Genomic DNA, 13,223 nt, shown 5'->3' on the forward strand with positions numbered 1-13,223 from the left:
GCCTGGGGGAGTTCTCTTACCTTGATCCCAACCTGTGCTCTGGCTTGGAACCTTGGCAGAGTTGTGCCTGCCTCTGGAAGGCCATGCCTAGCTTCCTGCTCACCTGCTGCCCAGGTGAACCTCTCTTGAACCTCTCTTCAGGATTTGCAGGGCATTTCCTCTGTGCAAATGACCCATCATGGGTTCACACTGAGTTGGATTCAAGTCTTGCCCCTGCTTGCTGACCTTGTGACTGCAGGCCTGTTTTAAATCTGTGAGACTTGTTTGTGTGTTTTTAAGTCTACTTTTCCTTTTCTGATAGGGTGATTGATAATCTTTTGAAGAGAATCTAGGGTAATGATCTTGCCTCTTACCTATATGAAAAAGCAGACATTGAAATTGGGTAGCTGGAGATAAAGTAAGCAGAGCTGTTGCTGAGCTGGGAGGGAGGCTGGGTCTTGGATGTGTGGTGCTGCTGGACTGCTGATGTTTACCTTCCTTCTGGAGCTGGAACACCACCTCTGACATGGTTGGGATCTGCACACATACACTTCAGCCAGAATACCTGCCTTGGGTGTGAGCCCTCGTTTGCACACACCTCTGAAATAGTGGCTCTAAACTCTGCCAAGAGTCCAGGTGTCATGTGAAGACAGAGATGGATCCTTCGCAGGGTGGAGGGAGAGTAATACAGAAGTATGGGCGAAGGGGCCAATTGGACAGTTTTCGAACTCTTACTAAGATGTTTTTTTGTGGTCTTTTTCTTCAAAGTTTTATGAGTTTTTAGTTTACTGGATATAATTTTATTTAACAAGTTCCCTGTTGTTTATGGAAACATACATGTATGTAGTAGGTTTAAAACTGTATTGTATTTTTAAGTGTGATCTTGGCTTTGTGGATCATGTTCTGAAAATAGAAACTTTTTTTTTTTTTCTATTCCAGACTCCTTTTAATTTTGGCATGAATCATAGAACACCACCGTATCCCGCCGGGGATTATTGTCTTCTGTGCAGAAGTGAGCGGAAGGACTCTTCATTCTTAGAGAGTGGAATTAAGACTGCGAGCAAATTGGCCCTCTCCATGGCTCCCAAGGGCAACAGCGTGCTGCACCTGCCCCTGTGGGTGTGCCCGGACTGCCGGCGGACTGTGGAGAAGGAGGAGCGGCACAGTGGCCTTGACCAGCCGTCGGTGAGTGCCCAGCCCAGGGTGCATGGGCTTGTCGGCTTTCTTACCCTATGAATTACATAGCTCAGTGGACAGTGAAATAAATAATCAGGGTTAGCATTCTGGAAGGAAACCCCTCTTACTCCATCTTCTGGTCCCTTGCTCTACCCTCTGGAGTTTTCCTCGTGGTCTTCTGTCTATACCTGTGGGAAGTAGGAGGGGACCTACTTGGTCTCACAACTTGGTCAGCAAGCTTAGGGGGCCCAAAGGATGTGTTTTGGCTTTTTTTCATCTGACCTCAAGATGTCTTTGGCAATGCCCTTTGCTGGAAAGCTCAGAAGCTGTTACAGTCTTTGGTTCTGGCCAGTCCATGTGCTGGTAACTCACCTGAAATTTTTTCCGGACACGGTTCTCAAGCCTGGATTTACCCACCCTATTTTTTCTTGATTTCTTGCCTCAGCTGAATGGAGTCATTCTTGAGGTGTTCAGGCTTATATGGAAAGGCCATAGCCTTAGTCTGCTCTTTGGCCCAGACGTGTGTCTCGGGCTATGTGCCTGAAAGGGCTTTGAGTCTGCTCTTTAGGTTCTCGAAGGACTTGGCTTTTGCAAGCATGTGAGACCCCACATTCTAGGGCTTTTCTCTTGCTTTTACTTCTGCCTGTGGGCAGCTGTTTTCTGAGCTCTTCTAACACGTCCCTGCACGTCGCCGCCAATACCAGCACCCACCGGCAGCACACACTCTTGTGTCCGGGGCCTGCTGTCCAGGCCCATGTGGTGCCTGGGCCACTCCCTGGGCGCTGCTGCACACTGCGAGTCGATCTCATCACCGGTTTCCCTGGTCTCCCCAGCCTCCCTCCTGCCAGCTGCTGTGCTGGGGACCTCTGATCTAGGGCTTCCTAGAAGGCAGTGCCCAACCACGAGTCTGCGCTGGGATGTGAACAGCTAAACCTTGAGACTGCATCGTTTATCGGGATAAAAATGTACTTCTCACCCCACCTCCCCTGTTGTGCCCCATTCCCCTGCGTTGTATTCTCCTTAGCACAGTCAACTTCTTCATTTTGCTCGTGCCCTTCACTGGCCTATACACCCCACAAGGGCAGCAGGTTTTGTGTGTTTTCTAGCCAGGAGCCATGCTTAGCCCGGCCTGTTCTAGGAAGCACGGTTTCTGGGTGAACCAACAAGCGTGGAAGGGAAGAAACCTCGGAGCCCCATAGCAAGGTTAAGAAGATGGCCTCATCAGTCCCAGTGGTTCTCCCTCAGGTCTTCTTGCTTTTACTGCTGTATTGTTTTACTTTCCTTTTAGTTTCCTTTCCGGGGCCTCCGAAAGCATTACCTTAGCTGGGCTGTTCCTGGAGGGCGGCGGTGCAGTGGTGCTGGCCAGTGTGCGTGTGCCTGTCTTGCTGCCGGACTTGTCTCCTCCATGCGACCCTGCTGCGCCCTTGCAGCCTGGCCGGCACAGGCAGGAAGGGTGGCCAGTGGAAACAGCTATGATCTGCTGGAAGTTGCCCTGGATACCGCCTTGTCAGACGAGGCTTTCTCTCACCAAAAAAGTGACTCTGGGCACTGTGTTTGCAGACTTAGACCTTCTGCTACTTTTATAAAGTTGGTGCCTTTGGCCAAGCTGGCTAAAATTGCTGGCCTTTTTTAAAAAATTGAGATATAATTTACATCTAGTAAAATTCTTTTGAAGTGTGTATATATAGTTCAGTGAGTTCTGACAGATTTTACAGTTGTGTAAGCACCACTACTTCAGTTACGATGTAGAATATTTTCATCACCCCAGAAGTTTCCCTGGTCATGTTGTTGGTAACACCCCCCCCCCCCGCCCCGGTCTCCCCGCCTGGCTGGTAACCACTGAATTGATTCTGTCCTGTGGTTTGCTTTCTCTCAGTGTCACATAGATGCCTTCAGGCGGGTGTGATACTTTTGGGAGCTGTGAGCTGTGCGACAGTCCCTTGTTCTCTCTGTGGCTGGATCAGTTGTGGAGATGCACCCACTTTGTTGATTTGCCGCAGACAGGTGTTTGCACTGTTAACAGATTCGGATTTTGCATGAAGCTGAATGTGAAGCTTCTCTGCACATTCTTTCTACATTCTTTGTTGCAGGCGATGTGCTTTTGTTGGTCAAGGACTTTTCGTCTGTGCTCATGAAGGATGTTTGCTTGCCGTTGTCTTGTCTTTACTGTCCTTCAGGGCCTCCTGAGAGGAGTTGAGATGTACTCCTGCTTCCTCTCTTTTTTGGAAGAGTTTGTGCAGAATTGTCATTAGTCCTTCCTAACACGTTGCTGGTTCTTGGTTTCTGTTTCTCCCAGACAGTTTGGTGGAAGGCTGAGCCGTGCTTGGAAGAGACCATGGGGGGCGGTGGCCTGGTTATTCAGTTGTTACCCCCACTTTGCACCTAGGGGCCAGCTCACTTTGGCCACACTGGAGCTGTCCTGGCTTTGCTCTTGTTGCTGCACACGCTCGCTTCTCTGGTGGTGTGTGCTGTGCCCTGCTGCTTATGTGGGCTGGGAAGGAGTCGCCCTGCACATGCTGGCCCCCTTCGTGTGGCGCTTGGCCTCCCCGTGGTGTTTTCCCCGCCTGGCCCCCTGCCCTATTCAGCCCAAACCTGGGGCAGCCTGGTGCCTGGGACATCAGGTGCGGCTCTCTCCCAGTGACCAACCCCCAAAACTCCCGGCCCGATATAAGCCAGAGTCTGCCAGTATCTCTAGGGGTCTTGGGTGGGACACATCCCCTTCGTCTCCCCAAGGTGGCTGACCTGTGGCTTTTTTTTTTTTTTTTGAAGATTTTTTATTTTATTTTATTTATTTCTTTGACAGAGAGATCACAAGTAGGCAGAGAGGCAGACAGAGAGAGAGGGAAAGCAGGTCCCCACTGCGCAGAGAGCCCAATTCGGGTCGATCCCAGGACCCCGAGATCATGAACTGAGCCGAAGTTCTTTAACCCACTGAGCCACCCAGGCATCCCTGACTTGTGGCTTTCTGCCATGGGGGACAGCTTGGTTCCCTCCTGAAGTGGATCAGGCCTGTGCCTCAGGGGGGAGGGCATCTGCTGCCCCCACAGCAAGAGTCTTCTTCCCAGAGAAGGGTGGGGCCCAGCAAGGTTGCACCGGCCACACTTAGCCTTTAAGGGCTCTTGACAAGTGTTGTCATTCTCTGACGCACTTCACAGAGTTGTCTGCGTTCTGTTGTCTGCCAAAGGTGAAGTGGCCCGTGTGTCCCCTTGTCATCAGAGGGGCTTTGTGCCCTTGTCTGGCTCTCGTGGTTGCCTGAGCTCTCTGGTGGGCCTGGCATTGGGAGTTTCTTATTGCCAGGGTGGGAGCTCCGAGTTACAAAGTGGGAGTGGAACAGAACTGCTCTTTTCTAGGTAAGCAGGCAGTTACCACAGGTTGTGGTAGATTATCAGTGAGACTTTGCCCAGCGCCCTACCTTTACAGTGCCACACTGCAGACTTCCTCCACTCCCAGACCTTGTCATCCAGGCCTGTGTCTTCCTGCAGAAACACCCCATTCACACTGGCAGGACCTTCTGACTGCACTGTTGTCCTAGAACAGCCAGAGGTCCAGGATTCCGTTGCCATCCCTTGCTTGCAAAGCCGTGGGATTCCTTTGCCTGGGACCTGGCTCAGCACTGCCCCTCCCTCCAGCGGGTGGTGTGTTGCTGGGGACACTGCAGGCCTAGGCTCCCCAGTGCACGCTGACATCATGGTGCTCCTGGTTGTGGGTTGGCATTTGGCGTGTTGCTCTGGCTTCAGACCTGACCTCAAAAGAGCACAAACCTTCCCTTCTCCTTTCTTTCCAAACCTCACGCACCCTCTTTGCTGTGCACAGCTCAGGTGCTGCTAACCTTCACACTCCAGGGCAGGGGTCGAAGCGGACATTCAGACCCTGGCTACCCCTACTTACCCCAGTCTCTGCTACCCTTGCAGCCAGGGGAGGCCCGCCTCCCTGGGGCTCTCGGGGCCTCTCCCTTCTCATCTTCTCTGGGGCTTCACTGCTCGGGTTAGTCTTTTCTTCTTAGGCACCAAGATCATGCCCAGGAGAGCGCAGATGCTCTAGAATTGTTCATTCTTCAAATACCCGCCTCTGACCTCAAGGTCCCTCCCAGCTGTCACCATCTCTCCCACTCCTGTAGTTTGTCTCTCTGGGGAAACAAACTCCGGGTTTGGTTCCTTTTGTGGATAAGAGGTTTTCCATTTCTTTTCCAGTTAGTTTTGGTGAATTATATTCTGAGAAATTGTTAAGAGTTCCTGGTATAAAATGGTGTGGAGACCCTGTCTTCACTTCTTATCATACCGTCCATACAAATCTTGATCCCTTATATTTGTGCTTTCTCTTTTTGTGAACTGGTCTTGCCTGAAGTCTGTCAGTTTTGTCTTTTCAAAGAAAGGACAAATCTTAAGTTTAGTTAATTTAAATCTTTTTAAACTTTTTTTTTTTTAACTTAAATCTCTCTCCTTTCTGTTTCATTAATTGCTGCTGTTGTATGTGGTGTAGACATGATTAAGCAGTGCTGGGCATGTGTGGTAAGGAAGTGTTCAGCAGCAGAGCTGAAAGCTGAGCAGAGCGGTCCCTCTCTGACTTGTCTTCTACTTGTCCTCTATCTTCCTGAGGCTTCCAGTGTTGGCAGATTCTTGTCCGTTCCTCCAAAAATGTTCTGTTCTGTTTTTTGTGTATTGGAAGGTGGTGATGGCACGCACCACAGTATCCTGCATTGTAGACATCTGTCAGTAAGTGAACGCCTGGGGTCCTCTCACTTTCTTGTCCTTGGAAGAGAGGGCTAGGATGCCATGGCAAGGTGGGGTGCACGTTTGGTGGGGGGCTGCTGTCCATTTCTAAGCCTCTCTGAGGGCTGTTGACAGGTGTCTGGGGCACCAGCTCTGGGGGACCAACTGCTTCAGGGAATTGAATTCCTTGCTGATCTCACGTGGAGACCTTGTGGGAGGGAACCTGAGCCTGCTTGGGGGCAGGCAGGGAGACAGCCCTGTCCCACTTTCCACCTTCCAGGCAAAAAGCCGCTGGGCCATCACCACACAGTTCCTGCTGGTTGTGACCACAAATCTGGTTTTTTTTTTTCCTTCTTCTTCTTTTTCTAAAGATTTTATTTATTTATTTGACAGAGAGAGAGCGGGATCACAAGTAGGCAGAGAGGCAGGCGTGGGGGGGGAGCATGGTGGAGGGAAGCAGGCTCCCCACTGAGCAGAGTCCATTGTCCAGTGTGGGGCTCGATCTCAGGACCCAGATCCTGACCTGAGCTGAAGGCAGACACCCAATGACCTGAGTCACCCAGGTGCCTGGTTTTTCTTTTTGCTCTATGGTTGCTTTTTTGCCTTCCTGAGTTCTCACCCGTCCGTTTTTATTATTCTGTTCTGCTGTGGTATCTTCTGGAAATCTCTCATTGTACTAGATTTTGAAATGTTAGTGGCTCAGTTTTAAGTGTTACCCAATTTTCATTATTTCTGTTTTCAACCATGAATTGCTTAGAAGTATTTGTAAATACACAAACAGATCTTTGGGGTTACGTTTAATCATTGACTTTTAATTTAATGCTGTTGGATGTCATGATCTCTATTATAATGATTCCTCTCCAGTTAGTTATACATGGTTAAGTTTTTCTGAATTTCCATGTGTCCTTGAAAATGTGTTCCCAGGATTTAGAGGACTCTGTTCCCCCATTAGTTCAACCCCTTGTTAATTGTGCTCTTAATTACTTCTGTGTTTTTTACTAGTTTTTCAGCATACTTAATGTGTCCGTTACTGAGTAAGCAGTTAAGCTCTCCTCTGCATATATATTTGTCCTTTTTTCCTTATAAATATTTTCATTTTTACTCTACATTTTAAAGCTGTGCTGGTGAATACATGTTAAAATGACTCAGTCTTGGTGTATTATTCCTTTGTTGTAGTGAAGCCTCGTGTGGTTTCTCCAGAAGGACTGTTTTGTTCACTGTTTGTGGGGCTCTGTGAGCTCCCTACTTCTCTTCCCCTCTTTTCATGTACTATTATTTTCGGTCTCTTGGTGTTGGTGTGTTTTAGGTGGTTTTGTGCACTCGGTAGAAAGGTTGACTTAATTGGTCACTTTTGAGAGTCTGTTTCTCAGTGGTGAAATGACTCTGTCACTCAGCAATTAGGGCTGACCTTTTGGGGTCACCACACAGGCATCACCCTTAGCTCAGATCTCCTCTTGTGCCACTCCCAGCCCTGCCCTTCTCCGTGGAGTCAACACCCTCCTGATGTTCTTTACGAGCCATGCTCCTAAACACTGTTGTCTAGTTTCCTGATGTTTGGAACTTCATAAAAATACTGTACAGTGTGCATTATTTTGTGCCTGATTTATTTTGTTCAACATTATATTTGAGATTCATGAATGTTTTAGTTTTTTTCATTTTCATCACTATATACTACTATATACTCTCTGCCTCTTTGAATACACTACATTTTTTTTTTTAAAGATTTTATTTATTTATTTGACAAAGAGAAATCACAAGTAGATGGAGAGGCAGGCAGAGAGAGAGAGAGGGAAGCAGGCTTCCTGCTGAGCAAAGAGCCCGATGCAGGACTCGATCCCAGGACCTCGAGATCATGACCCGAGCCGAAGGCAGGGGCTTAACCCACTGAGCCACCCAGGCGCCCCACTACATTTTTTTTTTTTTTAAGATTTTATTTATTTATTTGACAGGCAGAGATCACAAGTAGGCAGAGGGACAGGCAAATAGGGAGAGAGGTGGAAGCAGGCTCCCCGCCCAGCAGAGAGCCCGATGTGGGGCTCGATCCCAGGACCCTGGGATCATGACCTGAGCCGAAGGCAGAGGCTTTAACCCACTGAGCCACCCAGGCGCCCCTGAATACACTACATTTTGGTTGCTTCCAAATTTCACTGTTATGAATGATGCTCTCGGAACACATGTTCACACATTCTGTTGTATATACATGTGGGAAAGGAATCATTGAGTCATAGAGAACTTATATAATTAACTGATTATAAGTGAAGATCAATAGCATATTTTAAAATGAAAACTATTTTTCAAAAACAATAATTTCGTGAGTAGGGTAGCACTGTATTATAAATCTTAGTGTTTGGATGATAGAAGACAGCTAGACTCTCATATCTGCTTCTGTGTTCAGCTGTTATTATAGATTGTTTTGATTAAAGTATATGAAGCAAGTAGTATGATAGCTTTTTCAGATATTTGTGGATATTCCTTTTTTTTTTTTTTTTTTTTTTTAAAGATTTTATTTATTTATTTGACAGAGAGAAATCACAAGTAGGCAGAGAGGCAGGCAGAGAGAGATAGAGAGGAGGAAGCAGGCTCCCTGCTGAGCAGAGAGCCCGATGCGGGACTCGATCCCAGGACCCTGAGATCATGACCTGAGCCGAAGGCAGCGGCTTAACCACTGAGCCACCCAGGCGCCCTCCTTTTTGATACTGCTTCAAACCATGACAAGTAATGGTTTCTTAAAGGTTAGTTGCAATGTAGAGTATGAAACGATATCAATGAATTTTTCCTGTGTGGTTAAAATACTTTGTCTTTCTTGCATTCTAAATGAGTATCTCTTACACATTGATGATTTTTTAACAGCATGCATTTGTAAAATAATGGTTTACTGGTTTAGGCAGATCTTCCTGGTACTGATAACCTTTCATTATACAGTATAAAAAAAATTATATTTGTGGGGTGAATTGGTTACTTGGTTGGTTAAGCTTCTGACTCTTCATTTCAGCTCAGGTCATGATCTCGGTCTTGGATCAAGCCCCAGGTCAGGCTCTGTGCTCAGTGAGGAGTCTACTTGGGCTTCTCCCTCTCCCTCTTCCTCTGCCCCTCCCCCTGCTCGTGTTTGTTCTCCTTCTCTCTCTAAAATAAATAAATAAAATCTTTATTTATTTGTCAGAGAGGGCACAAGCAGGGGGAGCAGCAGGCAGAGGGAGAAGCAGACTCCCTGCTGAGCAGGGAGGCCAATGTGGTACTTGATCCCAGGACCCTGGGACCATGACCTGAGCTGAAGACAGACACTTAACTGGCTGAACCACCCAGGCATCCCAATAAATAAAATCTTAAAAGAAATGTATTTCTGTTATCACCACTAGTCTCAACAGAAAAGTCTTAAAATGTAGAGGCTTTGGAGCCCACAGTGATGAATTCATGATTTCCATCTAACCTTCTGATTTTTGCCTGAAAGCTCGGATTTTGATTCGCCACAAGTAGTGTCAACTGTTTTCCTTGAATTGCCAGGTTCATTTTATTCATTTTTGAGAAAATGTCCACTATCCAAGTCTGAACACCCGTAGTTTGGTCTGTCAGGCATTCCAGATATATCATGGTGGCAGTGGCCCCTTCCACTCACAGTGTACACTGCTTTACTGAGAACATTGCTGGAATCTTCATGTGTGCTCCCTTCTTCATCACATAGAATATTTAAAAGGTGTGTGCTTGAGGGTTCAGATTTAATACAATTAATAATTTTAATGCATCCAGGGCATTCTTTAGTGGAACTTGGCTTTTTTAAACTAAGTGTGTGGAAGTGAAGGATGGTGGCTACTAGCACACTTCATTGTGCAACTTTCATTCTTGCCCAGATGTGGGTAGCTAACCCCGCCATTGCTTTTGCACCATCACTGCAAATGTCAACATGGGAAAAGGCAAATATCTAGATATTTGTGAAAATAATTTTGGCTAGTGGACTTGCTGAAAGGGTGTCTAGGACTGTCATGGGACCACAGACCATGCTTGGAGAACCACTGTCCTTTGGAACAGAGTGGCCCCCCCATCTGTGATTCCCCCTTCCAGCATTTCAGTTCTGTCATTGGCATGTCCCCGAAACAGGTGATCCTCCTCCTGACGTGTGGACACCAGGTTAGCAGTAGCCTGATGTGAGGTCACAACACCCATGTCACTCAACCTCCTTCATCTCCTAAATGGGCACTTTATCATCTCACATCATTGAAAGAAGGGGACAGTAAGACAGTTTGAGAGGCCACGTTCATACAACTTTTATTACAGTGTATTGTGACACTTGTTCTAGTTTATATATATGAATATTATTATAACTATTGTTAATCTCATGCTGTGTCTGATCTGTAGATTAAACTTTATCGTAGATATAGGAAAAAACATGGTATAGATAGGATATAGTATATTTGTGGATTTAGGCATCCACTGAGGTCATGTAATATATCCCTTGCTGATAAAGGGGGATGACTGTATTTGTCTTTTTCCTATAGATGTGTGGAACTTTTTTATGTGCGCTGAACATGACCCCTTTGCTGCTTTTATGCATTGCAGATGCCAGCTGCTACTTTTTTTTGCTTCCCTTTTCACTGTTGATAGTGTCTTTTGATGAAAACAAATTAATTTTGTTACGAGGTTTATTTGAGAGAGAGCAAGTGAGCAGGCAGGGAGGACATGGAAGGAGGTAAAGAGTCTCAGGGAGGCCCCACACTGAGCGTGGAGCCCAGCATGGGGCTCGATCTCAGGACCTCAAGATCACGAGCTTACCCCAAAGCAAGAATTGGACACTTAACTGACTGCACCATCCAGGAGCCCTGAACACAAATTCATGTTTAATCTAGTCAGATTTCTCACATTTTTCCTCAGTAGATACCACTTTTTTTTAGTTCTGTTTATTAATGGTTTTTCCTACCATGACATCATAAACATATTTTTCTCCTTCTCTTAGTACTGCCCAAAGAAATATGTGAATGACAAATGAAAGCCACATGCGAATAATTTTAATATTTTAGTAGCCATGTATCAAAAACTAAAATAAAAGAGGTGATATGACCATCTGTTTTTTCCCTCAGTGTATCCAAACTATCATTTCAACCTGTACTCAGTATAAAAAATGTTAATGTCATTTTGTTTTGTGCTAAATACTCAGAGTCCTTCGTATGTTTTTACATGTGTAGCATGCATTGCTTAGGATGCTTGCATCTCACAGCTCAGTAGCCACAGATGACACAGTAAACAGCACAGGCCTCTACTTCTGTTGTTGGGCCTTTCATATTTAGACCTGCACCCCTCCTTGAATTGGAATTATTTTTATATGGTGTGAGGTAAAGTTCAAATTAAATTTATTTCCGTGTGGAAATCAGTTCCCTAGCAGCGTTTATTGAAATGACTGTTGCTCCCTCCTCCTCCTTGCCCCCACTTTTCAACACCACCTTTGTTATAAATGAAGTGTCTGTATATGTGTGGATGTATTTCTGGGTTCTGGGTTCTGTTCCATGGCTTTGTTTGTCCTTGTGCCAACAGCATGTTGTCTTAATTACTGTAGTTTTGTAATAAATCTCATTTTCAGAGAAAAAGTGCTGTTACCTTGTACTCTTAAACATATCTTATTCTTCATTCTTTGCATTTCTGTAAAACTGAAAATTATCTTGTCAATTTATTTATTTAAATATTTATTTGTTTGTTTGTTTGTTTATTTGACAGAGATCACAGATAGAGAGGAGGAAACAGGCTCCCTGTTGAGCAGAGAGCCTGGTGTGGGGCTGGATCCCAGGACCCTGGGATCATGACCTGAGCCGAAGGCAGAGGCTTATTTAACACACTGAGCCACCCAGGCGTCCCATCTTGTCAATGTATACACACACACAAAGACACAGAATCCCAAAATAGAAAAATAACCTTGTTGGGGTTTGACTGGGATTACATGGAGTCTGCAAATCAATAGGAGGGGAATTAACTTCTTTCTAATATTCCTTATAATCTAATAATCCTGGGCTACCTAGAAGGCTCAGTCGGTTGAATGTCTGACTCTTGGTTTTGACTGAGGTCATAATCTCATGGGTCTTGGGATCAAGCCCCACATTTGGCTCCGGGCCCAGCAAGGAGTCTGCTTGGAGATTCTCTCTCTCTCTCTCTCAAATACATAAATCTTTTTAAACAAAAATCTAACAATCCCCATTGAGTATGGAATCTTTTTCTATTTATATGTGTTTTATTATATTTTTTCAGTATCATTACACTGCCCTTTTAAAAAGGGTGGAGGTTGCCAGGGGGATGTGGTCATTTAAACATCTGATTCTTGGTTCTGGCTCAGGTCATGACCTTGGGGTCATGGGATTGAGCCCCACGTTGGTCTCTGCACTCAGTGCAGAGTCTGCTTGAGATTTTTTTTCTCCCTCTGCCCCTCCCCCCTCTCTCTCAAATAAATAAATACATAAGTCTTTAAAAAAAAAAAAGATGATTGTCCCATAGGTATTGGACTTTTATCTGTTCTATTTTAAATTATATCTTCTCCATTCTTTCTCCTCTAACTTTATCAGTACAGATGTATTGATTTACCTTTTTGTGTTTTATTTTAATTTATTTTTTAAGATTTATTTATTTATGAGTGAGAGAATGCGTGTATGTGCGTGTGGCAGGGCAAGGGCAGAGGGAGAGAGGGGGAAAAGAATCTCAAGCAGACTCTGGATCGGGCACAGAGCCTGACATGGAGTTCTGTATCATGACCTGAGCCAAAAACCCAAGAGCTGCTTAACCAACTGTACCACCCAGGCATCCCAACTTCTCTAAGTTGTTAATTAAAAGGACATTGCAAGACCCCTATTTTATGAGTCAAATAGGTCTTGATTTTTTTAATTGATGTGGAATCCCAATTTTTTTTTTTTAAAGAGTTACAATTTCAGGTTACAGTCAGTTTGCCTCAGATGTTGTTTGTATTGTTGGGTGGACCTGCAACACTCACTGAACGACTCCACACACATGAGTTTTACTCACCTTCTCAACCTTGGTCACAGGCACAACCCTGAAGACCGAAGGCAGAGTGAGAAGTACAAGCTGAAGGAGGCAGTTCTAGAGGATATCCGACGTTTGAGACAGAGATGAGTGAAAAGCAGATACCAGAGAAATAGAAGGAAAAACAAGAAAGTGTGATAAGTAGAGCAAAGTGATGGTAATCATTTAAAGGATGGTGTGGTTGGTAGTTGTTGGGCCTGGGATTGGATTTTTTTGCCCTACTTGAAGATGATAAGCTGCCTTGTTACTATTTCATGGGTGCTGGCTGGGGACATGAGATTCCTGGGTCAGAGACAGAGAACTTTACTGCTCACAGCACAGCAGCTCGCATGAGCATGAGCATGGGCATGT

General features: G+C 45.5%; 1 protein-coding gene across 9 annotated transcripts in view; it reads left to right on the plus strand.

The window, feature by feature from the left end:
* Positions 1 to 13,223, plus strand: part of FAM193A (family with sequence similarity 193 member A) — a 161,969-nt gene that overhangs the window by 63,133 nt on the left and 85,613 nt on the right. For all 9 annotated transcript variants that reach the window (XM_045074877.1, XM_045074912.1, XM_045074867.1 and 6 more), the window contains one exon: positions 919 to 1,164. In XM_045074877.1, the coding sequence (XP_044930812.1) occupies positions 919 to 1,164 (246 nt within the window). The remainder of the gene's footprint in view (positions 1 to 918; positions 1,165 to 13,223) is intronic.

The sequence above is a fragment of the Mustela putorius genome, unplaced genomic scaffold, assembly GCF_011764305.1.
Source record: "Mustela putorius furo isolate JIRA1106 unplaced genomic scaffold, ASM1176430v1.1 tig00000083_pilon_pilon_pilon, whole genome shotgun sequence".
In the NCBI taxonomy this organism is placed as follows: domain Eukaryota; kingdom Metazoa; phylum Chordata; class Mammalia; order Carnivora; family Mustelidae; genus Mustela; species Mustela putorius.